A 27,663-nucleotide genomic window follows, 5' to 3' on the forward strand; every position below is an offset into this window, starting at 1 on the left:
TTTGAGTGTCTTTCAGGGTTCTAATGTCCTGACTGCACAACCATTGATACCTGGGTCAAATACATATGTCAGATGTGCTGCACTTGGTTTGGTTTGCCCGGTACAATGCAACCAATGGAATAGTCCCAAAAGAGCAAACCATTTTATACGTACTCCCAAAAGCGTACAAATAAATCGAGCGCACCGCATACATTTTCAACTATTTGAAAGTATCTGGCCTACGTGTTTGACCCGGGTCTGATTCTTGTAGGTCAATAATACCTATATGTCTCTCTAGCTCTATAGTCTACAGAATTTGAGTGGTACAGTCAATACAGACCCATAGAATATCCCTTTTTGGTTCCAGGTAGAAAGCTTTGTGGAAAGGATTCTACATGGAACCCAAAAGGGTTCTACCTGAAACCAAAAAGGGTTCTTCAAAGGGTTCACCTATGAGGACAGCCGAAGAAACCTATTAGGTTCTAGATATAGCACCTTTTTTTCTAAAAGGGTAGATAGAGCACGACTACGGGCCATGGCCATTTCTGCCAGTCTAGTGAAGCCGAGCACTGATGGGCCCAGACATGGATGTTAATCTAAAAAATAATGATTGAAGATAGATTGTTGATTACCATGGCCTGCTCCATAGGGATGACCTGCTGACTGTGGATCTGCCGGAGACTGTTGGCGTGGCCCTTTAGAGAGGTCTGGAGGGGCCCCTTGGGCTGTGGACACACACACAGACAGAGGTTCAGAGTAGACAAACAAACACATACAAAGAAGTAATAATAATAATAGTATCCAAAAGGTCACCATTGTTCAGCACCCCTGGACAATGTGCCTTGCTCAAGGGCACAGCAACAGATTTTTCACCTTGTTGGCTCCAGGATTCGAACCAGTGACTTTTCGGATACTGTCCCAATGCTCTAACCTCGAGACTACCACACGCACAGTACCAGTAAAACGTTAGGACACACCTACTCATTCAAGGGTTTTTCTTTATTTTTATTAGACATCAAAACTATGAAATAACACACATGGAATCATGTAGTAACCAAAAATGTAAAAACAAAATTGAAATATATTTTATATTTGAGATTCTTCAAAGTAGCCACCCCTTGTCTTGATGACATCTTTGCACACTCTTGGCATTCTCTCATCTCAACATCAACTGTTCAGAGGAGACTGTGTGAATTAGGCCTTCATGATTGAATTGCTGCAAATAAACCACTACTAAAGGACACCAATAATAAGAAGAGACTTGTTTGGGCCAAGAAACCCGAGTAATGGACATTAGACCGGTGGAAATCAGTCCTTTGGTCTGATGAGTCCAAATAGTTTTTATTTTTTATTGAATATTTAAAACATACAACATACTTGCAGTGAAGCCTCTCAACAACTACATCACACTAGTCATCTAACAGACTCCCATCCAGAGCGACACACAGAAGCAACCAGGGTCAACGCCCTGCTCAAGGGCACATCGACAGATCTCCCACAAGGTCAAAAACAGGGACCCGAACCAGCGATCCACAAGCCACAGGCCCAAGCTTCCAACCACCAGGCCACCAGCCCTCCAAGATCCCCCCCACAGTTCCCCAAGAGCTGCCCCTCAACCATCCGAAACCCCCACAGAAAATAAATAATAATAATCCCGCTCCAGATACCCCCTCCATGCACCGAAACCAACAAAATGAACAAAAGAGAAAAAATATAAAGACAAAGGAAAACAGAAAACAACAATGCAAAAAACAAAAGACATGAAGGACAACAAAACTCATAACAGCAAGGCCATCTGAATATGATTGACTGCATGTATGGCACTATTTACGTATGTGTCCGTGTATGTGCACGTGTGTGCAATTGAATGAGAGTGTGTGTATATGCATGTGTACAAACCCTTGCACGGCATCAACCTCAGGCAAACCAGCATTAACTGTAACAACACTGCCCCTCAGTGTCATTCAAAGTTTTATTTTGACTTAATTTTTTAAAACTTTGATCTGTTATTCTATCCCCCGCCTAGCAACTCCACTCCCACTTGTCTCCAATTCCACATCCCAACCCTCAGTTTCCCTCAGCCCATCCCATCCCACCTACCTCAACCCTCTTCGGATTTCTAAGCACCACATATCTTTCAACTATGCTGTGATGTTTAACATACAATTTGTATCTATCTAATCGAATAGAATCCACAGATTGCAAGTTGAAGATAAATACTTTTACTAAGAGTATATTAGTAATTGATCTCTCCAGATCTCCCAACAGTACTATTTCAAGGGTGAATTTTAGACCAATGTTATGCATTTTCAGCTAATCCTGAACCTGAGACCAGAAACAGGCTACCTGAGGGCAATACCAAAATAAATGGTCTATTGATTCTGTATCATCACAACAAAATCTGCAGAGCTTCGATGATTGTATGCCCCAAATATTCAACATTTTGTTGGTGGCAAGAATTCAATATAATAATTTTAGCTGACAAGCACAAAGTCTTGAATCTTTTTTATTTCTTACCCCTTTTTCGTGTAATCCAATTGGTAGTTACAGTCTTGTCTCCTCGCTACAACTCCCGTACGGACTCGGGAGAGGCAAAGGTCGAGAGCCATGCGTCCTCCAAAACACAACCCAACAAAGCCACACTGCTTCTTGACACAATGCCCACCTAACCCAGAAGCTAGCCGCACCAATGTGTCAGAGGAAACACCGCACCTGGCAGGCGTGTCAGTGTGTACTGCGCCTGGCCCGCCACAGGAGTCGCTAGTCCCTTCCAGCTAAACCCTCCCCTAACCCGGACGACACTGGGCCAATTGTGTGCCGCCCTGTGGGTCTCCCGGTCGCCTCCGGCTGCGACAGAGTCTGGACTCTAACCCAGAATCTCTAGTGGCACAGCCTTAGACCACTGCACCACCTGGGAGGCCCCGAAGTCTTGAATCTTGCATCATTTTATATATCAACTCATACACCCTGTACCATGGAATCGGTTCATCAAAAATCTCTTCCCAACTATTTTGCAATCTGTATGGCACCGCTGTCAACATCCTGGTCCTCAAATGAAACTGGTATACTTTCCTATTGATGCTATTTTTATTCCCCCACCAGTTTTGATCCTTTATATTGGGCAGACAGACCAGTTCCCTACCTCCTCCCGCTGTGACCCGCCTCCTCCATTTTTGGGGTAATGCTGTAATCAATTGGTTGTAATCTTGGATTGAGCAGACCTTCCCATACAATTCTGATAACTCCATGAAAAACATAACTCTACCATTCTAATTTACAATATCATTTAAAAACAAAATACCCTTTTCCAACATCTTTCCAATAAATACAGGTGTTTTATCAACCAGCACATTTGAGTAGAGTCACCGAAATTGAAAAAAAATCCAGGCATTTATGGATAAAATACAACCTTACTTAATCAAAGGCCTTTTAAAAATCCGCTATAAATACCAGGCCTGGCTTCTTAAATGTTTCATGATCCATTATTTCTAGTAGTATATTATCTCCAATGTATCTTCCATGTAAAAAACCTGTCTGATCAGGATGATCGTATTAGTTCATGTATTTCCCTTGTTAGTCCTGGTTCTTTAGCCAGAAACTGCTTTTTTATTATTGATGAATATTGAATTGAATGACCTCTGAAGAAACATTTAAAGATATCCCAAATAATAAGGGGATTTGCTGAACGTATTATGACTCCAAATTTGAGATTTTTGGCTCCAACCGCCGAGTCTTTGTGAGACGCAGAGTAGGTGAACGGATGATCTCAATATGTGTGGTTCCCACCATGAAGCATGGAGGAGGTGAGATGGTGTGGGGGTGCTTTGCTGGTGACACTGTCAGTGATTTATTTAGAATTCAAGGCACACTTAAACAGCATGGCTACCACAGCATTCTGCAGCGATACGCCATCCCATCTGGTTTGCGCTTAGTGGGACTATAATTTGTTTTTCAACAGGACAATGGCCCAACACACCTCCAGGCTGTGTAAGGGTTATTTGACCAAGAAGGAGAGTGATGGAGTGCTGCATCAGATGACCTGGTCTCCACAATCACCCGACCTCAACCCAATTGAGATGGTTTGGGATGAGTTTGACTGCAGAGTGAAGGAAAAGCAGCCAACAAGTGCTCAGCATATGTGGGAACTCCTTCAAGACTGTTGGAAAAGCAATCCAGGTGAAACTGGTTGAGAGAATGCCAAGAGTGTGCAAAGTTGTCATCAAGGGAAAGGGTGGCTACTTTGAAGAATCTAAAATCGAAAATATATTTTGATTTGTTTTAATACTTTTTTGCTTACTCAATGCATCTATGTGTATTATTTCAGTTTTGATGTCTAATATAAATAAAGAAAAACCCTTGAATGAGTTGGTGTGTCCAAACCTTTGACTGGTACTGTATATAAACACACGGGTTCCGATGAACAAACACATACGCACACATACACGCGCTCACACACAGATGTTGTCATTCAAATACCCTGTTGTAAACATTCATGTACATATAGATTTATAAATATTTAGAGCAATATGCAATCTGTGCAAAACTCTACAATACACAGACCTACACAGACCCACTTAGTATAAGAGACTTCCTTAATAAATGAATGTAATGCGGCATAAAAATGACATATGAACCCATAGAATTACATACAGAATCAAGTAATGTATAGGAGCTCTATGGGTGAACCACTCTCAGTGTCCAGCGAGTGTGTGTTTTCTATGCCAACAGGAAAAATGAGTACCAGAATAGATGGGCACCAAATGAATACTAGGGGGCACAGGCATAAGCACATATCCCCCCACAGAACACCACTTTAAACTAGCTCCATTGCCCCCGAGCACAAGGCAGGCGTAGGAGGACCCAGAGTTGGACTCAGCAACATTTTGGGCCATGAATGGGGAGCTTGTGTGAGCCTCCAACCCCGCCAAAGGCAAGGCAGAACATTAAAAAGTGCTTCCACAGACTGCTTCAGTGTGTGTGTGTTTGTCGACAGCAAACCGCCGCGAGGCTGTGCAGTTGATAAAGACACATGGAGCTTTCACAGTTTTAGATCTGAACTTCCGTTCCATTTGATCCCTGTCTTGGATCGTGGTGTAAATCAAATGAAGTGCCTTGCAACTGGTACACTGAGAAAACATTGTGTGGATGGTTGGAGCCGTGTTGATTTTGGGCGGTTTGTTGTATGTTCCTCTCACCATAAGGTCTGTCTGTGCCTCGAGCTCATTGGCGTACGACAGTAAGTCCACCTGAGTCACCCCTTTGTTAACCTGCAAATGAACAGAAATAGGATTCTAATGCATTATGATGCTGTTATTATGCATAATAACACTTGCCATAAATATGTATTATTCAACAGATTCTGATAGAGAAGACATATACTGAACAAAAATAGAAACGCAGTGTTGGTCCCATGTTTCATAAAAGGCCACTTTTAATGTGCAGTTTTGTCACGCAACACAATGCCACAGATGTCTCAAGTTGAGGGAGCATGCAATTGGCATGCTGACTGCAGGAATGTCCACCAGAGCTGTTGCCAGGGAATTTAATGTTTATTCCTTTACCATAAGCCGCCTCCAACATAATTTTAGAGAATTTGGCAGTACGTCCAACCGGCTTCACAACCACAGAACACATGTATGGTGTCGTGTGGGCGAGCGGTTTGCTGATGCAACGTTGTAAACAGAGTGCCCCAATGGTGGCGGTGGGGTTATGGTATGGGCAGGCATAAGCTACAGACAATGAACACAATGCATTTTATCGATGGCCATTTTAATTGCACAGAGATACCGTGACGAGATCCTGAGGCCCATTGTCGTGCCATTCATCCACCGCCTTCACCTCATGTTTCAGCATGATAATGCACGGCCCCATGTCGCAAGGATCTGCACACAATTTCTAGAAGCTGAAAATGTCCCAGTTCCTCCATGGTCTACATACTCACTAGTCATGTCACCCTTCGAGCATGTTTGGGATGCACTGGATCGACGTGTACGACTGCACGTTCCAGTTCCCGCCAATATCCAGCAACTTTGCACAGCCATTGAAGAGGAGTGGGACAACATTCCACAATCAATAGCCTGATCAACTCTATGCAAAGGAGACGTGTCGCGCTGCACGAGATAAATGGTGGTCACACCAGATACTGACTGGTTTTCTGATCCACACCCTTACCTTTTTTTAAGGTATCTGTGACTAACAGATGCACATCTGTATTCCCAGTCAAGTGAAATTCATAGATGAGGGCCTAATGAATTTATTTCAATCAACTGATTTCCTTACATGAACTGTAACTCAGTAAAATCGTTGAACATGTTGCATGTTGCGTTTATATTTTTGTTCGGTATAAATAGTCTGAGGTATAGGGGTGGAAAACTGCCAAGTTTATAGCTCACTGTGATTTTGGCAAGAGTAGCTATAAACTATTCAATCTCTAGAGATACATCAGTATTTCCACAATATTCATTTAGCAGTGGAGCACAGCCGCTGTTAAATCGTTGCCTTCACCGCAAAATAAATACAAACACGATTACCTAGCTTGTAATTCTGGAAATGTAGCCAACTCTATTAACAGATGTAAAGCTGTATGCCCAAGCAAGACCCCAGGAAGACCCCAGCTGCCGTCCGCTCCCTGGTAAAAGGTCCCACATCTGTATGTGCATTTGTAGTGTCTTGGCCCTCATTCATTACTGTACAGCCAAAAAGGGATGTCTGTAGTATGTTACATGAAGTCAATGGAGCAGTTATACATTATAACCACAGAGGCAGATTGTAAACGAGTACATCAGACTTTTTAACCATCTTGCTGGTGTTCCTCACAATTCATCATACTCTTTTGCATTTGTGTTATTTAAACCTGTTAGATATCACCATGTCAAAGTCAGGGGCGTATTACAGAACAAAATCCTGTCATTCTTATCTTATCTCAAAAGTGAAAGATGGGATAAATCCTGGTTTTCCATTACAGAAGCTAAATCCATTCTGTTATCCCGTCATAAATGTACGTCCTAAAATGAGATAAGGCATGATTTGACAGTTAAATTAGGATGTTTCTGTAATACCTACCGTGGCTACTATTTTATAAATTCTTCTTGCATTCAGGAACTTAAGTTTTCTTGCCAAGATAAGTCACTACTGTAGGATGCTTTTAAGCAGATTAGCATCTGAAATGATAACTATCTTTAGGTTGAGTTGTGTTTTGTACGAGTACGCTAGTGTGCCTCTTGAAGGTACAGTGCCCTCGAAAAGTATTCAGACCACTTGACTTTTTCCACATTTTGTTACGTTACAGCCTTATCCTAAAAGGGATTAAATACCAAAAAATCCTCAGCAATCTACCCCATAATGACGAAGCGAAAACAGGTTTTTAGAAATACTTATTTACATAAGTATTCAGACCCTTTGCTATGAGACCTGAAAATGAGTTCATGTCCATCTGTTTCCATTGATCATCCTTGAGATGTTTCTACAACTTGATTGGAGTCCACCTGTGGTAAATTCAATTGATTGAACATGATTTAGAGGCACACACCTGTTTATATAAGGCCCCACATTTGACAGTGCATGTCAGAGCAGAGGCCTCCATTCTTAAATGGAAGAAGTTTGGAACCACCAAGACTCTTCCTAGAGCTGGCCGCCCGGCCAAACTGAGCAAATGGGGGAGAAGGGCCTTGGTCGGGGAGGTGACCAAGAACCTGATGGTCATTCTGACAGAGCTCTAGAGTTCCTCTGTGGAGACGGGAGAATGTTCCAGAAGGACAACCATCTCTGCAGCACTCCACCAATCAGGCCTTTATGGTAGAGTGGCCAAACAGAAGCCACTCCTCAGTAAAAGGCACATGACAGCCCACTTGGAGTTTGCCAAAAGGCACATAAAGACTCTCAGATCATGAGAAACAAGATTCTCTGGTCTGATGAAACAAAGATTGAACTCTTTGGCCTCAATGTCTACGGTGAAGCATGGTGGTGGTAGCATCATGCTGTAGGGATGTTTTTCAGCAGCCGGGACTGGGAGACTAGTCAGGATTGAGGCAAAGATGAAGGGAGAAAAGTACAGAGAGATCCTTGATGAAAACCTGCTCCAGAGCACTCAGGACCTCAGACTGGGCCGAAGATTCACCTTCCAACAGGACAACGACCCTAAGCACACAGCCAAGACAACACAGGAGTGGCTTCGGGACAGGTCTCTGAATGTCCTTGACTGGCCCAGCCAGAGCCTGGACTTGAACCCGATCGAACATCTCTGGAAAGACCTGAAAATAGCTGTGCAGTAACGCTCCCCATCCAACCTGACAGAGCTTGAGAGGATCTGCAGTGTGCCAAGCTTGTAGCGTCATATCCAAGAAGACTCGAGGCTGTAATCGCTGCCAAAGGTACTTCAACAAAGTACTGAGTAAAGGGTCTGAATACTTATGTAAATGGTATATTTCAATTTTTTAGGAGAGGAAACCAAAGTAGACTATTATTTATTTATCCTTATTTTCCCATGTAAGTTGACTGAGAACATAATATACTTTACAGCAACGACCTGGGGAAGAGTAACAGGGGGAGGAGAGGGGTGAGCCAATTAGAAGCTGGGGATGATTAGGTGGCCATGATGGTATGAGGGCCAGATTGGAATTTAGCCAGGACACGATAAGTGCCATGGTATCTTTAGTGACCACAGAGAGTCAGGACACCCATTTAATGTCCCACCCCGAAAGACGGCACCTTACGCAGGGCAATGTCCCCTTCACTGCCCTGGGGCATTGGGATGTCCTTAGACCAGAGGGAAGAGTGCCCCCTCCCTGGCCCTCCAACACCACTCACTATTAAGACGAAAGAGAGGGGGACACCATACTTTTGACATAAAGGAGAGAAGAAAAGTGGCGGAAGCCACATTAAACTATAGAAACGAATGCTAGGAGACCAGGGGAGAAAGTCATTTTAGATTGAGATGCCCCCTCAATGCCAGTATAATACCTCCTCTAGATAGGCTGCGTAGTTGATCCTGTCGACGCCCGTCTCAGAAAAGCCAATGAGGTTCTGCTTCCCCTCAGACTCCAGCAGGACGATAACTCTCAGGTCAATCTTCACATTGTTAAACATCTTCCCCACCTCCTTGGTGTACTGTAAACGGAGAGGGAGAACAGTCAGTTTACAAAAAGGATAATCAATAGCTCTGAATGAAGTATGTATTGGCTACATATGTGTTCTGAAGCAGGCGCTAGTCTGTTTGTTTACGCCATATAAATAGACCATAGAAATGGAATAGAAATAGACTTCTATGGTCGAGACCACTATTTCAGAGACAAGCCTAGAACAAAATGGTGCTAAAAACAAACTTGTTTACACGTTAGACCAGCCAGTGTTACGCAAACCCCTTTGTTTTTGATTTGTGTGTGTTGGGGTAAAAGACTCTGTTACTCTGGCAACATAAACTTAACATTGAGCCCCATTCAAATTCTTAATTCGCAGAGGGTCTTCCTAGGCAACCCCATTCATTGATACAAAGTATAGATTAGGACGGCCTGTTTTCGTTTCATTTTGTTTTTTAAACTGGTATAATTGGACCAGAAAATACAGTGAGGAGTTTTTTTTAGCCTCAAGCGACACAAATCTTCAGCAGCAAAGAACCTCATTAAAAACCAGAGGCTGTAGCATTCAAATAAAAAAATATGACAATACGTTATCTTTATATTTCAATGTGCTCCATGTAAAAATGTGCAAGTGAAATCAGTATAAAAAAATACATGAAAATGAACATAGGAAGAACTGTAAATACAGCCAATTTGTGCAATGTACTGTAACTTAGGCTACACTAGCCAGCTCAGCTCTATTGCTAGTCCGCACAATAACAGAAGCAAGATAATCTTGCCAGCTGGCTGACTAATACAGAACGGTCCGCTTGGTTGACACTAGACAGGACTGGCATCACGTCAAGGAAGTCCAATGATACAAGCTGAGGTAATGGTGAAGGAATCCTAGCGCTACAGATCACTAGCCTGCTCTTTTGTTTTGGCAAGGATAACTCATTTAGCTAATGTTAATGAATCCCCATTAGGAAATAGAGAGTGTTAGCCTGTTTGTAATCGCCTGGGTCTGCTGCACACCGCAAGACCGTGTTTGCCTGCTGAGCTAAAGCCTAGGCGTTGAAATCACTCAACGAGCTGACATAATTCTTCAGGCCTCAGTGTGCAGGGTGGGCGGAGTTTGCACTTTTCATTTTGACTATTGCGTTGGTTACATTGTACCCGGCAAGCTGAACCAAGCTCAAGTATTAGAAAGTATTTGGTATTTAACCCAGGTCGGACTATGTGCGAGTTTGACTGTAGTGTGTGGCTTTCATGCAATGGTACGCAGAATGAGTACAGTGAATACCGACCAGGCTTGAGTTTAGGAAGGTTGTGACATTGAAGACTTTGTCCAGGCGCATGGCAGAGTAAATACCCCTGTTCTCCTTGCAATTACTGCAAGAGGAGAACAAGAGAGGGAGAAAAGAGAGAATTCAACATCATCACACGTCCATTCATACATTTCTTTGGTTAGCTTGCTCTCTCTGCCGCCACCCAGTGAATACATTTGGAACCTCATACACTCTCCTTAACTCTGTATTGCTGCCTTCCAGTCATTTTATAAGCAGTGTACTCACAGGTCACTCATAGAGAGCTTTTCCAAAGCAATACATCAAGTCAGCATGGCCAATCGTTTCCCATTTGTACACATTCATGTGTCACGCGCAAGGGTAAAGTAAGAGTAAAGGAATTCCTATGGTCATGTCTGTACACACTATCTCATGGGTCATTTTTTGACTAGGCAGGAGTAGCTGCGGCAACTATACTAGATTTAAGCAAATATAGTATAGTAGTATATAGTATAGAACAAGGCAGTTAACCCACTGTTCCTAAGCCGTCATTGAAAATAAGAATTTGTTCTTAACTGACTTGCCTAGTTAAATAAAGGTCGAATAAATAGTCATATATCCCATGGCTTTCAGCCGATCAGCAACTAGGGCTCGAAAAACCCTGTTTCTAATAGGGAATACAATGTGATGGTCTCACAACACAGATTTGCTGGCTGTTCTAATCGAGAGATGATGAAAGTTGATGAAATCTAGGCCGGAAAGAAACCTCAAGCATTAAATCCCTCTCCCTAGTTTCAATCTTTTAAATAATTGACTAAGCAATGTCAGAGAGAATGTGAGGAGACAGAATATTGACACAGGCATCCTGTGACATTTATTCCCATAAAACAATACCACAAAACAGAAATACCTAGTGTTATCATCTAGTTCTATTCATAAGTAATCAATATAGTTCTCCAGCAGGTCTATGTAAAACATAAACCATCACTAAAAAAAAACACCCAGATGAATCCCCAGCAGGAAGTGGTACATACATCCTGTAAAGTATTACCTGTAGAGACTCTCCACTGTGAGATCCAGGTCTGAGTCGTTGTACATGTACCCTGGGATGAAGTTCCTCCACTCAGGGTTCAGCAGGTGAGGAGTGTCCAAAACCTGGGACACAAACGACTAGTAAAACCATCATTCAGTTTCTCAACCATTATTATACAGCAAGACCCTTTACAATACCTAGACAGTCTCACATGAAGAGTTATCACATCATGACTTGCCTTGAAGAGCTGCTTGGTGTGGAAGGGCTCGCAGACCAGCTTCTCCACGTTGCCCCCGACCAGAAAGGTGGCGGTCACCACTCCCATCAGTATCCAGGAGAAGAGGAAGCTGAAGCCCACACCGCTGTGGAGAGACACGCATAGATAGATAGACAGACGGATGCCCAGCCAACCAGCCAGTCAGCCAGAGAGACAGCCAGTCAGCTGGCCAGAATTTACATTTATTTTACCAGGTAAGTTGACTGAGAACACATTCTCATTTACAGCAACGACCTGGGGAATAGTTACAGGGGAGAGGAGGGGGGGGATGAATGAGCCAATTGTACAGCCTGCCAGCCTACTACTCACGCCATGAGCAGGGTGCCGCCGGTGTTGGAGACACAGCCCCGTGTGGTGGGGGAGGCGTGCTTGTCATATCCTACGGTGCCACACAGTATGGCCAGGAAGTTGAAAGCAAGGATGAGAACCACCATGCAGCACAGGCCAATACAGCAAATCCACCTGGAGAGGAACCCTGGAGTCAGTACACCATAACAAGTAACAACCAACCACTACATTAGGATAACGATGGAGCTGCAGACTATGTCTATGTCGCCGGGTAGAGGTCTGCACGGGATTGATTTCTTCATCCCGCTCCCTCAGCTGTTCATTACCGCACCCGCCGGCTCCTGCTAACTTCTTGTCCGACTCCCATCCGCTCCCACAAGAGCTGGTCCCAAACCTGACCGTAGTCCCGCAATGTTATTTTAGGTGTATGTGATGCTGCTAGCTTTGCAGCCCCAGTCTCAGCAATTTTGCCACATTAAGCCAGATCAAAAATGCAAAAATAGCCTAATAGGTTAAATTACCAGAGATTCACACTAGGCCAATTATATTACGCTATTGGTATTATTGGGCTATATCAGCCAATAGGTTAGACCTACAGTAGTTTGAAAGGGTTGGGGTGATATTAGAATAGGAGGACACCAGACTTAAGCTACGTTTTGCATCACTTTTAGGAGCGGCACGATTTGCAGACAGAGTAAAATAAATGTGTTATCAATGTTTATTTCCAGTCAACGTCGGAGCATAAACTCTAGCCTATCCTATTCAGGAAGGTCATTTCCTTGGAACGACAACTGCCCCGAGGCCCGTACTTCTCCGCCCGCGCAGCCGACAGGCTATTTATTGAGACCGCACATTGGGTATACATGCAGTTGATCTCGCACACGCAACAAAAGAGAGGAGGGGTAGGCTATTGAACTTGAAGCAACAAAAATTGGGCTATTCATTTGTGAACATTGCGACAAATAAGTGCTCTTAATAAACCACAATAGATACAGATTTGCAGGCACAGACAAATAAATGCGTTATCAATAGGGTATTTATTTCCAGTCAATGTCGGACCTACAGCCTACCATTAGGAAGTACATTCCTCCGCATATGCAGCCTACTTCGCTGATACCACACATACGCACATTTGATCTCGCACGCCCAACAAAAGAGAGGAGAGGTAGGCTGAAGTTGAAGCAGCAACAAAACTATTTTCATCCCAAGTTGTCTGTCCGACCGCCTGCTCCCGCCCGCGGCGTGAAAAACGCTGGCTGCATCACAATGCTCTCTGTCGCGGCCTGAAGGTTCCATGGGCACGCCGCGGAAACGCAGCTTCCCTATCTCCGGGCTCAATCAAATGTAATGTGTGCAATAATCACAGCTGGTCAAAGAGGGCAACACAGGAGGCCATGTATGCGTGCTCAGGTCCAGGGTATACTTAAAAGATAACTGACTGAACAAACTACTGATTCATTATTACATTATGTCACAGTGACCTCTGCTGCTTGAAATGATGAAATAACTCCAGATGATATTCAGTAAAAACAGACCTTTACTTGTCCTAAACTCTGAGCACCTCATGGGCCCTGGTCTAAAGTAGTACACTATATAGGGAATAGGGTACCGTTTTGGGACACCCAGTTTGTGAATCGAGGCCCAGTTCCTGATTGTACCTGTAGAAGTCCATCTGGTCGATCTCGGGGTAAGAGTCTTCTATCTTGGAGTGTGTGTGACTAATGAAGTTGGTGAAGTTGGCCATAGTGCTGTGTACAGGGAACACCTTGGAGAAGCTGCTGATGTTGGTGCCGATGATGTCCAACATGCCCCGGGCTCCTGGTAGAGAGGGAAGGAGAGGCATTGGGGAATTAATGGAGTAATACAACCTTATATTTTGGGGTACTGGGGTAAGACAGTTCAGGTGTAGGTCATTAATTGGAATATGGCAATTGGTCTTATTGGGCTTTACCTTCAATGAGTATTCATACCATACTGAACATGACTGATTTGGTAATGCAAAGTTGAACACTCAAAATGATATAACCCTTCATATAGTTTCTTCTGAAGCTTTTTTAGGAGCATTACATGAGGTTAAAGAGACTCACCCTCGACTACGTTCCTCATCTGGTCACTCACCATGCCTGGAGTGTCATTGAATGAGGAGTAGCCCTGTTTAGAGAAGAAAGTACAGGTGTGGGATCTTAATTTGATGACCCTGTCGTTACAGGAAAAATGCAAACTTGTAGTGTATTTGAGGTTTAAAAAGGCTTCTAAAGTTTGTAATTTCCACTTTAAAATGTTAGACTTGACTTGCCCTAACTAAAAATGTATCAACCCCAACAAAAATGTAAATTCATTATAATCCACACAATACTTCACATTTCCTGTTTCTGCAGGATTATTTTCCTGCTGTGAGAAACTGGTCATTAAGATCCCACATCCATAGAAAGGCACGTTTGCGTTGATGATACAGTATCACAATTTTTTTTTTTTAAATCTCACAACAACCTAAAGCTTTTGCAACATTTCTAGACTCACCTTTCGAATGATATTGCTGAGGTCCGTTTTTATCAATTGATTCACACTTTCCAGCTGATTGTTCACATCAGGTAACTGCAGCACATCACAGACAGCACACACTTACAACGTAATTTTCCTCAGGCAGCGCAGCACACACAATGCGCAAAAACACATTTTAAATAGACCGGATGGCAAAGAGTATATTGCTATATAAATCAAAGTATTACTGTATGACTATTATTATCATCTTCAATAAAGTGTGCCAGCATACCCGGGTGAAGTTGGCGCTGACGTGGAGCTGTGCCAGGGAGATGCGGATGGAGCGGCAGAGCTGGGCGGTGGTGGCGTCCGAGTCCTCGTCGCTGCAGCCCGGGTCGTTGAGGGTTCTATTGAGGCTGAAGCGCACCAGGCTCAGGTTGAAGTGGAGCTTCCCTGTCGCCTCCTGGAGAACCTCCAGAGACATACTCACGTTCTCCAGGGCGTCTTTGGTCTCCCGCATGGCTTGGGATGGGGACGGGGTAGGATGGAGAGGAAGTAAGTGTGTGTGAGAGTGCAGTATAGACACACACAAATGTACATGGCATATTCACAAAAACACTCAATGTATGCACGCGCAAGTACACACACACAAACCAAATACCCACACACATGCACAGCCATAACATAGCCGTGATTATACACAACAAAACACACACACATTCACACAGGGGCAGCAATTAGAATTGAACAGCTGAACAATAGTTGCAGGTTCAATCCACTGTTGGAGCAAGATTGGAACTTGGAAGGCCATAAACTTAATATATTCATATTGAGTCATAATTAAGATGGCACGCAAGGTGAGTTTGTACAGTTCCAAATACAGTGGCAAGAAAAAGTGTGTGAACACTTTGGAAATACTGGGATTTCTGCATAAATTGGTTATAACATTTGATCTGATCTTCATCTAGGTCACAACAATAGACAAACACAGTCTGCTTAAACGAATAACACACAAACTGTCACAGTATCCACAGAAGGTGGCGCCCCTCCCCGGTCGGGCGGCGCTCGGCGGTCGTCGTCGCCGGCCTACTAGCTGCCACCGATCTATGTTTCTGCGTTGTTTAGTTTTGTCTGTCTAGGTCTGCACCTGTTCCTTGTTTGTAATTAGTGTGGGGGGGTATTTAGTTTGTCCTTTTTGTTCAGGTATTCGTGCGGGATTGTTTTGTGTCATTTCGAAGGGCTGTTCGTATTTTGACGCTGCCTGTTAGTTCAGCGTTCTGTGGAGCTGTCAATTATTATTGCCGGACTGCGCCCCGTTCTCTTTATTGTTTTGGAGCTATACTCCTGTCGGGTTTTTAGGCGCACCCAGTATTGCGGCTGCCTATTTTTCCAAACAGTGTTAATAAACATCTGTGTTTTGGACCTCCGTCTCCTGCCCTTGACTCTGACCCTTCCTGCTACACTGATAGCCGTGACACAAACAACTACATGTTTTCATGTCTTTATTGAACACACCGTGTAAACATTCACAGTGCAGGGTGGGAAAAGTATGTGAACCCTTGGATTTAATAACTGGTTGACCCTCCTTTGGCAGCAATAACCTCAACCAAATGTTTTCTATAGTTGCGGATCAGACCTGCACAACGGTCATGAGGAATTTTGTACCATTCCTCTTTACAAAACTGTTTCAGTTCAGCAATATTCTTGGGATGTCTGGTGTGAACTGCTCTCTTGAGATCATGCCACAGCATCTCAATCGAGTTGAGGTCAGGACTCTGACTGGGCCACTCCAGAAGGCGTATTTTCTTCTGTTGAAGCCATTCTGTTGTTGATTTACTTCTGTGTTTTGGGTTGCTGTCCTGTTGCATCACCCAACTTCTGTTGAGCTTCAATTGGCGGACAGATAGCCTAACATTCTCCTGCAAAATATCTTGAAAAACTTGTGAATTCATTTTTCCGTTGATGATAGCAAGCTGTCCAGGCCCCGAGGCAGCAAAGCAGCCCCAAACCATGATGCTCCCTCCACCATACTTTACAGTTGGGATGATGTTGGTGTGCTGTGCCTTTTTTTCTCCACACATAGTGTTGTGTGATCCTTCCAAACAACTCAACTGTAGTTTCATCTGTCCACAGAATATTTTGACAGTAGCGCTGTGGAACATCCAGGTGCACTTTTGCAAACTTCAGACGTGCAGCAATGTTTTTTTTGGACAGCAGTGGCTTCTTCCATGGTGTTCTCCCATGATCACAATTCTTGTTTAGTGTTTTACGTATCGTAAATTCGTCAATAGAGATGTTAGCATGTTCCTGAGATTTCTGTAAGTCTTTAGCTGACACTCTAGGATTTTTCTTAACCTCATTGAGCATTCTGCACTGTGCTCTTGCAGTCATCTTTGCAGGATGGCCACTCTTAGGGAGAGCAGCAACAGTGCTGAACTTTCTCCATTTGTCGACAATTTGTCTTACCGTGGACTAAAGAACATCAAGGCTTTTAGAGATACCTTTGTAACCCTTTCCAGTTTTATGCAAGTCAACAATTCTTCTGAGATCTCTTTTGTTCGAGGCATGGTTCACATCAGGCAATGCTTCTTCTGAATAGCAAACTCAAATTTTGTGAGTGTTTTTTATAGGGCAAGGCAGCTCTAAACAACATCTCCAATCTCGTCTCATTGATTGGACTCCAGGTTAGCTGACTCCTAACTCCAATTAGCTTTTGGAAAAGTCATTAGCCTATGGGTTCACATACTTTTCCAACTTACACTGTGAATGTTTAAATGATGTATTCAATATAGACAAGAAAAATACAATAATGTGTGTGTTATTAGTTTAAGCACACTATGTTTGTCTATTGTTGTGACTTAGATGAAGAGCAGTTCAAATTTGATGACCAATTTATGCAGAAATCCAGGTAATTCAAAACTTTTTCTTGGCACTGTATTTTGTAGACACACAGGGATGTCTAGTAATTTAGCCCAGTCCCAGATCTGTTTGTGCTGTCTTGCCATCTCCTATGGCCATTGTCATACCAATGGTACAAACTGATCTTGGACCAGGCTACAATTGGCTCAAGAGCCAGGAGTACCACAAGGGGACCAATCACAAGAGTGACACCAGGGTGAAGTCTCAAGGTTACAAGGTCAGGGATCACAAGGTCAGGGTTTATTTACTGTTACCTTTAATGGCCCTCTCCACTTTGACTTTATGACAAAAAGTAAAAAGGAAAGAAAAGGATGTCTACTTAAGCAATTAAAGTCGTAGTACACCATGTTACGAGCTAAGTAACAAGATATTTCTATAAGAACTACAATACTACTCCATATTGCATATATACAGTGCATTCGGAAAGTATTCAGACCCCTTGATTTTTTTCTGTTACAACCTTATTCTAAAATGGATTTAAAAAAATTCCCCTCATCAATCTAAACACAATACCCCATAACGACGCAACGAAAACAGGTTTTTAGAAACTTTTGCAAATGTATTAAAAATAAAAAACAGAAAGACCTTATTTACATAAGTATTCAGACCCTTTGCTATGAGACTCGAAATTGAGCTCAGGTGCATCCTGTTTCCATTGATCATCTTTGAGATGTTTCTACAACTTGATTGGAGTCCACCTGTGGTAAATTCAATTGAATGGACATGATTTGGAAAGGCACACACTTGTCTATTTAAGTCCCAACGTTGACAGTGCATGTCAGAGCAAAAACCAAGCCATGAGGTCGAAGTAATTGTTCGTAGAACTCAGAGACAGGATTGTGTCGAGGCACAGATCTGGGGAAGGGTACCAAAACATTTCAGCAGCATTGAAGGTCCCCAAGAACACAGTGTCCTCCATCATTCTTAAATGGAAGAAGTTTGGAACCACCAAGACTCTTCCTAGAGCTGGCCGCCCGGCCAGACTGAGCAATCGTGACCGATGGTCACTCTGAGAGAGCTTCAGAGTTCCTCTGTGGCGATGAGAGAACCTTCCAGAAGGACAACCATCTCTGCAGCACTCCATCAATCATGCCTTTATGGTAGAGTGGCCAGACAGTAAAAGGCACATGATAGCCCACTTGGAGTTTGCCAAAAGGTACCTAAAGGACTATGACCATGAGAAACAAGATTCTCTGGTCTGATGAAACCAAGATCGAACTCTTTGGCCTGAATGCCAAACGTCACATCTGGAGGAAACCTGGCATCATCCCTACGGTGAAGCATGGTCGTGGCAGCATCATGCTGTGGGGATGTTTTTCAGCGGCAGGGTCTGGGAGACTAGTCAGGTTTGAGGGAAAGATGAACAGAGCAAAATACAGAGTGATCCTTGATGAAAACCTGCTCCAGAGCGCTCAGTCTCTGAATGTCCTTGAGTGGCCCAGCCAGAGCCCGGACTTGAATCCGATCGAACATCTCTGAAGAGATCTGAAAATAGCTGTGCAGTGACACTCTCCATCCAACCTGACAGAGCTTGAGAGAATCTGCAGAGAAGAATGGGAGAAACTCCCCAAATACAGGTGTGCCAAGCTTGTAGCGTCATACCCAATAAGACTCAAGCCTGTAATCGCTGCCAAAGGTGCTTCAATAAAGTACTGAGTAAGGGGTCTGAATACTTATGTAAATGTGATAATTCCATTTTTTTTATTTGTAATACATTTAAAAATTAAAATGCTGTTTTTGCTTTGTCATTATGGGGTACTGTGTGTAGATTGATGAGGGGGAAAAAACAATTAAATCCATTTTAGAATAAGGCTGTAACATAACGAAATGTGGAAAAAGTTAAGGGGTCTGCATACTTTCCGAATGCACTGTATATATACACTGAGTGTACAAAACCTTAGGAACACCTTCCTAATATTGAGTTGCACTCCCTTTTGCCCTTAGAACAGCCTCAGTTCGTCAGGGCATGTACTCTAAAATGTGTCGAAAGCGTTCCCCAGGGATGCTGGATTTCTTTATAATAACAGCTTCATCTCAATTCTAGTCTGGTTTTAGAGCCAAGCATAGTACAATTACTGTGGTAACTAAAGTTGTAGGTGATATTGTAGATGCTCAGGACTGTGTTTCCCTTTTTATTGATTTGTCGAAGGTCTTCGACACTGTTGACCATGCCCTGCTGATGTATAGACTAAAAAAGGTTGGTTTAAGAGTTGGAGCATTGGATTGGTTCTGACAGAACAGTGTGTAGCACAGCAGGGTATGAAATCTGAGTTTCGAAGGATTACGAAAGGAGTTGCCCAGGGCTCAATTTTTGGTCCGATCCTTTTTACGGTGTATATAAATTATGTAGGGAAGACTGTTGACTGCATTGATAACTTGACCAAAAAACGGAAGTTGAAATTTGATTTTTATTTTAGGAACAAATCTTGTTCTTTAATGTCAGGCAGAAAGGATCTTGTTCAGAGCATTTTTATATTGGTGCTGGATTATGGTGATATTGTCTATATGCAGGCCTCAGCAAGTACCTTAAAAACTCTGGACACAGTGAATCATGGTGCTTTAAAATGTACCACAAATGCTAGATCACACACCCATCACTGTGAATTGCATGCAATGGACCTTTCTCTCCACCAGGAGGCTAAAGCCCTTGTATACCTTTGTATACAAAGCATTGATGGGACAACTCCCTTTGTATCTCTGTTCCTCACTGACCAGATCAGTCACTTGATACAGTCTTTGTTCACAGTCGCTGTTGTCCTTTGTCTGTTCCTCAGGCTAGAACTGAGATGAGGAAGCCTTCTTTTTCCCATAATGCCCCTTCATCCTGGCGCATGCTTCAAAAGATGTTTTTAAGACTCTGATCGACGCGACTTGTTTTTGATAGTTGCCGTTATTTGGAATCTTCTACAGTATCTGCAACTTGTGACACTTTGTCTTCTGTGTGTATTTGTATTTTTTTGTAATATTTTATGTACATGCTGCTATTTCCCTGTTTGGCTTTTTTGCAGGTCGCCCTCGCAAAATAGTTTTTTAACCTCAATGGGTCTTACCTGGTTAAATAAAAAAATATATGTTTTGTACACTCAGGGTATTCTTAAAAGATCCTCATAACTTGTGTCCAATTTGAGGGCAGCATTTTCAGTGTGGTAGAGAATAAAAACAATTACAGCGTCGGTCTGAAAGAGGAAATGATATCATAAGTACAGGACGTACCACCAGCCATACTGAGCGCGCCGTCCATAGCAGGACAGACCTCTTTTCCCAATTCCTCATGAATCTTCCCTCCAAGCAGAGGACCCACATCTGAGGATGGGGAAATAGCATCATTATGTATTAGGGTTAGGGTCAATTCCATTTTAATTCAGGAAGTAAATAGAAGTTAAAATTCCAATTTCTCTCACAGAAAAGCAATGGAGAAGAATTGGAATTGCAGTTGACTTCCTCAATCGACAGAATTGAAATGAAATTGACCACAACTCTGTTATGCATCTACTTAACGTTCAATATGTTGTTAACTTAATATGGCCATAGATTCATAGTTTTGTGCAGTAGACTGAACAGAGACAATATGGAGACGTGGCCTCAGGCACCGTACTTACTATCTAAGTCAGAAATGACTTTGTTCTTGGCAGTGGCGAATTGTGCAATTAGGTAATCAATTTGCTGTGAAAAGAAGAGCAGAATAAAGTTACAGAAATTGAGACACACGAGTCTGTTTTTTGTCTGAGATTATTATTATTTATTTTTTTGTCCGAGATTGTGTTACTCTGTCAGTCTCTCTCTCTCTCTCACACATACACACGCACATATTACTGTATGTACGCACGCACGCACCCCTTGAGAAGCATACAATATGCATTTAATATAACCATCTCTTACATTCTCTACTTAGCCTTGTGTGCCCACCTACAGAAATACTGTCATTGCAGCTATGGTAAAAAAAAAAAGCTGTACCGTTGGCGTCTCGTTGGTAAAACTCTGCAGGTCCCTCAGGTTGCTACTGACCAATCTCCTCATGCCTTTGAGCTGAGAGCTCAGGTTCTGGTTAGCTGCATACGCACACAGTACTCCAGCCCTGCGGACAAACAACAAACACAACCACACAGAATATTAAAAGAGATATAGGCTAGCACACACTAAATAAGAGTTAATGCTAAATTGTAATTGTTTCGCCTATTCATGGCCTATTTGCCTATTCATGGCCTATACATGTACATAGATTTTTATATTGTGTTATTGACTGTACGTTTGTTTATGTGTAACTCTGCTGTTGTTTTTGTCGAACTGCTTTGCTTTATCTTGGCCAGGTCGCAGTTGTAAATGAGAACTTGTTCTCAACTGGCCTACCTGGTTAAATAAAAAAATAAAATAAAAAATTACACAGGCAGCCCAATTCTGTTATTTTTCCACTAATTGGTCTTTCGACCCATCAGATCAGCTCTTTTTCCAATAATTGAGCAAAAATATCAGAATTTGGTTGCCTGTGTAAATGCAGTCTTTATATGCTTATGATTTTATTGAAAGGCAATTCATGTCAAAACTTTGTTCACACCTTCTGTCTATACAGTTATGAATCCTGTACAGACCTCTAACCAGTTTAAAAATACCACAAATAATCACTTTGAACTAGGGCATGGCGCCGGCTAATGACTGTGCATGATGTCCTGTCATCTATTGCCTTTATTGCTTTTGATTATTTTGATTATTTGTATGTGTTTTATTGTATGCACCACTCCACACAGAAGTTTGGGGGTGGGGGGCAATTAAGTTGTTTGGATTTGAATGTCCATCTCTCCTTGGCCACATAGCCAACCATTATGACATCATCTGCTTCAGAATGCCGGTTCGCCAAATCAAGCTTCGTTCGCCATAGAAACCATCAATAACATTCTAAAATCCACAACATTCTAGAAACAGAATCAACATTCCCCCCCCCCCCCATAAACGCTTTCACCTTCTGAGAAGACAGGTCGTTTTGAGACAATCTGTGATGCTTTTTATTGCTAAAATGTCGCTGCATCTGTATAATGATGGCTACGAGTCTGACTCCAACTATCAGTCTGACCGGGGTTACGACTCAGGCTTTGAATCTGAATTGGAGTCAGAAGACGCATTAGAAGAGTCCAGAGAAGTGGGCCTCTTCATAGAGCCCACACCCTCCTCATCCTCAGATCAAGATCAGGTCCGTGAAGTCCCAGTGGCCAGGACCCATGCCCTGAGGGCTGAGGTGGACCAGGCAGTGGCCCTGGCCACGGCCCCTGTGGACCTGGAGGTCATGGTGGGCGAGCACAATGAGATTCTCCAGAGCTCCAGCCCTGAGATCACCAGAGCACCTGTCTGTCTCATACTTGCCCCTCAGGTGGTTCCATCATGGGTCACCTGGTTTAGAAGCAGAGAGGCAGAACCAGAAAGTACTCACTCAGCCAGTTCTTTGAGTAATGGTGAGTATCAAATTCCAAGTTTATTAGGAAAACATCATCCCATAGAACGTTTTTGAAGACAAATGGGGTCTTTTAGTGTGACCGATTGTGTGTATTGTCTTTCATTTCGTAGATTATAATGGTTTGGACGTGAAGCGTCAAGAGTTTCCCATAAGAGATCCAGAGGACCAGAGGGTCCCGCTCACCAAGAGAATGAGAGGGTCAGAGGACTCTGACAGTTTCCTGATCCCTAGGTTGCCACCATGGGTCAACTTTAAGAGGACCAGGGAGTCCGGCCCTTCCAGCAGCCCAGGCTGTTTCCAACTAGAAGGCTCATCATGGAAGAAATGGAAGAGGTAGTTATTTATCATTTGATCTCATTATTTTTTATCTTGTGTTTTTTTCTTTTATATATACAGTACCAGTCAAATGTTTGGACACACCTACTCATTCAAGGGTTTTTCTTCATTGTTCTATTTTCTACATTGTAAAATAATAGTGAAGACATTAAAACTATGAAATAGCACATATGGAATCATGCAGTAACCAAGAAAGTGTTAAACAAATGAAAATATATTTAATATTTTCGATTCTTCAAAGTAGCCACCATTTGCCTTGGTGATGACAGCTTTGCACACTCTTGGCATTCACTCAACCAGCTTCACCTAGAAAGCTTTTCCAACAGTCTTGAAGGAGTTCCCACATATGCAGTGTGTGGCTGCTTGTTGGCTACTTTTCCTTCACTCTGCGGTCCAACTCATCCCAAATCATCTCAATTGGGTTGAGGTCGGGTGATTCTGTGTAAGGTCAAATAGCCCTTACACAGCCTGGAGGTGTGTTGGGTCATTGTCCTGTTGAAAAATAAATGATAGTCCCACTAAGCGCAAACCAGATGGGATAAGCGTATCGCTGCAGAATGCTGTGATAGCCATGCTGGTTAAGTATGCCTTGAATTCTAAATAAATCACTGACAGTGTCACCAGCAAAGCACCCCCACACCATAACACATCTTCCTTCATACTTCACGGTAGGAACTACACATGTTGAGATCATCCTTCATCATCTAGCTGCTATCCGAGTGACTATTGGCTAACGTCGGTCCCGGAGCTAACATCAATTATTCCGGAGCTAGCCAGCTGAAGAGTTCCATCAGCCACTCCTGGGCTACAATCACCTATCCGGACCCGTTTTACTGCCGATGCGGAGCCCCATCGGGCCTTCACGACTGGACTACCGACTTTATCTGCCCGAGGGAGTTATCAAACTGGCCCCTCCGTCGCGACGTAACCTGAACGCCCATCTGCGGCCAGCTAATCGTTAGCTGTCTTATCGGCTGCTATCTGAATAGGTCTATCGGACAATTTTCTTGGGCCACTATAACTATAACTATTTTGCCAATTGGATTGGTCCCCTCTACCACACGGAGCCCCACTAATCTACCGACGGAAACGCAGGTGGCTAATAATAGACCATCTTCTGCCAACTTGCTACCCATGGCCCGGCTAGCTGTCTGAATCGCCGTGACCGCAACCGACCTCATTACTCACTGGACCCCTTTGATCACTTGGCTAAGCATGCCTCTCCTTAATGTCAAAATGCCTTGTCCATTGCTGTTCTGGTTAGTGTTTATTGGCTTATTTCACTGTAGAGCCTCTAGCCCTGCTCATTATACCTTATCCAACCTCTCATTTCCACCACCCACACATGCGATGACATCACCTGGTTTCAATTATGTTTCTAAAGACAATATCTCTCTCATCATCACTCAATGCCTAGGTTTACCTCCACTGTATTCACATCCTACCATACCTTTGTCTGTACATTATACCTTGAAGCGATTTTATCGCCCCCAGAAACCTGCTCCTTTTACTCTCTGTTCCGGACGTCCTAGACGACCAATTCTCATAGCTTTTAGCCTTACCCTTAACCTACTCCTCTGTTCCTCTGGAGATGTAGAGGTGAATCCAGGCCCTGCACTGCCTAGCTCCACTCCTATTCCCCAGGCGCTCTCTTTTGATGACTTCTGTAACCGTAATAGCCTTGGTTTCATGCATGTTAACATTAGAAGCCTCCTCCCTAAGTTTGTTTTATTCACTGCTTTAGCACACTCTGCCAACCCGGATGTCCTAGCCGTGTCTGAATCCTGGCTTAGGAAGACCACCAAAAACTCTGAAATCTCCATCCCTAACTACAACATTTTCAGACAAGATAGAACGGCTAAAGGGAGCGGTGTTGCAATCTACTACAGAGATAGCCTGCAGAGTTCTGTCCTACTTTCCAGGTCTGTACCCAAACAATTTGAACTTCTTCTTTTAAAAATCCACCTCTCTAAAAACAAGTCTCTCACCATTGCCGCCTGCTATAGACCACCCTCTGCCCCCAGCTGTTGTCTGGACACCATATGTGAACTGATTGCACCCCATCTATCTTCAGAGCTCGTGCTGCTAGGTGACCTAAACTGGGACATGCTTAACACCCCAGCCATCCTACAATCTAAGCTTGATGCCCTCAATCTCACACAAATTATCAATGAACCTACCAGGTACCACCCCAAAGCCGTAAACACGGGCACCCTCATAGATATCATCTTAACCAACTTGCCCTCTAAATACACCTCTGCTGTTTTTCTACGGCTGGCCATGCTTTCCACCTGGCTACCCCTACCCCGGTCAACAGCACTGCACCCCCCACAGCAACTCACCCAAGCCTTCCCCATTTCTCCTTCTCCCAAATCCAGTCAGCTGATGTTCTGAAAGAGCTGCAAAATCTGGACCCCTACAAATCAGCTAGATAATCTGGACCCTTTCTTTCTAAAATGATCTGCCGAAATTGTTGCAACCCCTATTACTAGCCTGTTCAACCTCTCTTTCGTGTCGTCTGAGATTCCCAAAGATTGGAAAGCAGCTGCGGTCATCCCCCTCTTCAAAGTGGGGGACACTCTTGACCCAAACTGCTACAGACCTATATCTATCCTACCCTGCCTCTCTAAAGTCTTCGAAAGCCAAGTCAACAAACAGATTACCGACCATTTCGAATCCAACCGCACCTTCTCCGCTATGCAATCTGGTTTCCGAGCTGGTCATGGGTGCACCTCACCCACGCACAAGGTCCTAAATGATATCTTAACCGCCATTGATAAGAAACAATACTGTGCAGCCGTATTCATTGACCTGGCCAAGGCTTTCGACTCTGTCAATCACCACATCCTCATCGGCAGACTCAACAGCCTTGGTTTCTCAAATGATTGCCTCGCCTGGTTCACCAACTACTTCTCTGATAGAGTTCAGTGTGTCAAATCGGAGGGCCTGTTGTCCGGGCCTCTGGCAGTCTCTATGGGGGTGCCACAGTGTTCAATTCTTGGGCCGACTCTTTTCTCTGTATACATTAATGATGTCGCTCTTGCTGCTGGTGAGTCTCTGATCCACCTCTACGCAGACGACACCATTCTGTATACCTCTGGCCCTTCTTTGGACACTGTGTTAACTACCCTCCAGACGAGCTTCAATGCCATCCAACTCTCCTTCCATGGCCTCCAACTGCTCTTAAATACAAGTAAAACTAAATGCATGCTCTTCAACCGATCGCTGGCTGCACCTGCCCGCCCGTCCAGCGTCACTACTCTGGACGGTTCTGACTTAGAATATGTGGACAACTACAAATACCTAGGTGTCTGGTTAGACTGTAAACTCTCCTTCCAGACTCACATCAAACATCTCCAATCCAAAGTTAAATCTGGAATTGGCTTCCTATTTCGCAACAAAGGATCTTTCACTCATGCTGCCAAACATACCCTCGTAAAACTGACCAACCTACCGATCCTCGACTTCGGCGATGTCATTTACAAAATAGCCTCCAATACCCTACTCAATAAATTGGATGCAGTCTATCACAGTGCCATCCGTTTTGTCACCAAAGCCCCATATATTACCCACCACTGCGACCTGTACGCTGTCGTTGGCTGACCCTCGCTTCATACTCGTCGCCAATCTCACTGGCTCCAGGTCATCTACAAGACCCTGCTAGGTAAAGTTCCCCCTTATCTCAGCACGCTGGTCACCATAGCAAGCAGCACCCACCTGTAGCATGCGCTCCAGCAGGTATATCTCTCTGGTCACCCCCAAAGCCAATTCCTCCTTCGGCCGCCTCTCCTTCCAGTTCTCTGCTGCCAATGACTGGAACGAACTACAAAAATCTCTAAAACTGGAAACACTTATCTCCCTCACTAGCTTTAAGCACCAGCTGTCAGAGCAGCTCACAGATTATTGCACCTGTACATAGCCCATCTAAAATTTAGCCCAAACAACTACCTCTTCCCCTACTGTATTTATTTATTTATTTTGCTCCTTTGCACCCCATTATTTCTATTTCTACTTTGCACTTTCTCCCACTGCAAATCTACCATCCCAGTGTTTTACTTGCTATATTGTATTTACTTCACCACCATGGCCTTTTTTGCCTTTACCTCCCTTATCTCACCTCATTTGCTCACTTTGTAAATAGACTTATTTTTCTACTATATTATTGACTGTATGTTTGTTTTACTCCATGTGTAACTCTGTGTTGGTGTATGTGTCAAATTGCTTGCTTTATCTTGGCCAGGTCGCAATTGGGAATGAGAACATGTTCTCAACTTGCCTACCTGGTTAAATAAAGGTGAAATAAAAAAATAAAAATCCGTTCACCTACTCTGCGTCTCACAAAGGCACGTCGGTTGGAACCAAAAATCTAAAATTTGGACTCATCAGACCAAAGGACAGATTTCCACCGGTCTAATGTCCATTGCTCATTCCATTGCTAATTTCTTGGCCCAAGCTGTCATGGTTCCACCGGGGCCCTAGAGAATTTCTTTGTTGCTCAGGTGTTGCTTATCATTTCATTTCAGCACCTGGGTCCAATCCCACCTCATCACAGCATGTTTCTGCCACAA

The 27,663-nt window shown here is 43.5% G+C and overlaps 1 protein-coding gene across 15 annotated transcripts in view; it reads right to left on the bottom strand.

Annotated features, from left to right (window-relative positions):
• The window catches only part of LOC115205095 (prominin-1-A), a 130,239-nt gene that overhangs the window by 13,971 nt on the left and 88,605 nt on the right, over positions 1–27,663 (bottom strand). For all 15 annotated transcript variants that reach the window (XM_029770704.1, XM_029770702.1, XM_029770717.1 and 12 more), the window contains 14 exons: positions 21,271–21,391; positions 20,916–20,979; positions 20,530–20,619; positions 14,690–14,919; positions 14,437–14,511; positions 14,004–14,067; positions 13,575–13,734; positions 11,938–12,090; positions 11,590–11,713; positions 11,370–11,473; positions 10,340–10,424; positions 8,938–9,084; positions 5,175–5,246; positions 612–704 (listed from right to left, as the gene is read on the bottom strand). In XM_029770704.1, coding sequence (XP_029626564.1) covers positions 612–704; positions 5,175–5,246; positions 8,938–9,084; positions 10,340–10,424; positions 11,370–11,473; positions 11,590–11,713; positions 11,938–12,090; positions 13,575–13,734; positions 14,004–14,067; positions 14,437–14,511; positions 14,690–14,919; positions 20,530–20,619; positions 20,916–20,979; positions 21,271–21,391 — 1,582 coding nt within the window. The remainder of the gene's footprint in view (positions 1–611; positions 705–5,174; positions 5,247–8,937; positions 9,085–10,339; positions 10,425–11,369; positions 11,474–11,589; positions 11,714–11,937; positions 12,091–13,574; positions 13,735–14,003; positions 14,068–14,436; positions 14,512–14,689; positions 14,920–20,529; positions 20,620–20,915; positions 20,980–21,270; positions 21,392–27,663) is intronic.

Source organism: Salmo trutta, chromosome 13 (genome assembly GCF_901001165.1).
Source record: "Salmo trutta chromosome 13, fSalTru1.1, whole genome shotgun sequence".
NCBI classification, from domain to species: Eukaryota; Metazoa; Chordata; class Actinopteri; order Salmoniformes; family Salmonidae; genus Salmo; species Salmo trutta.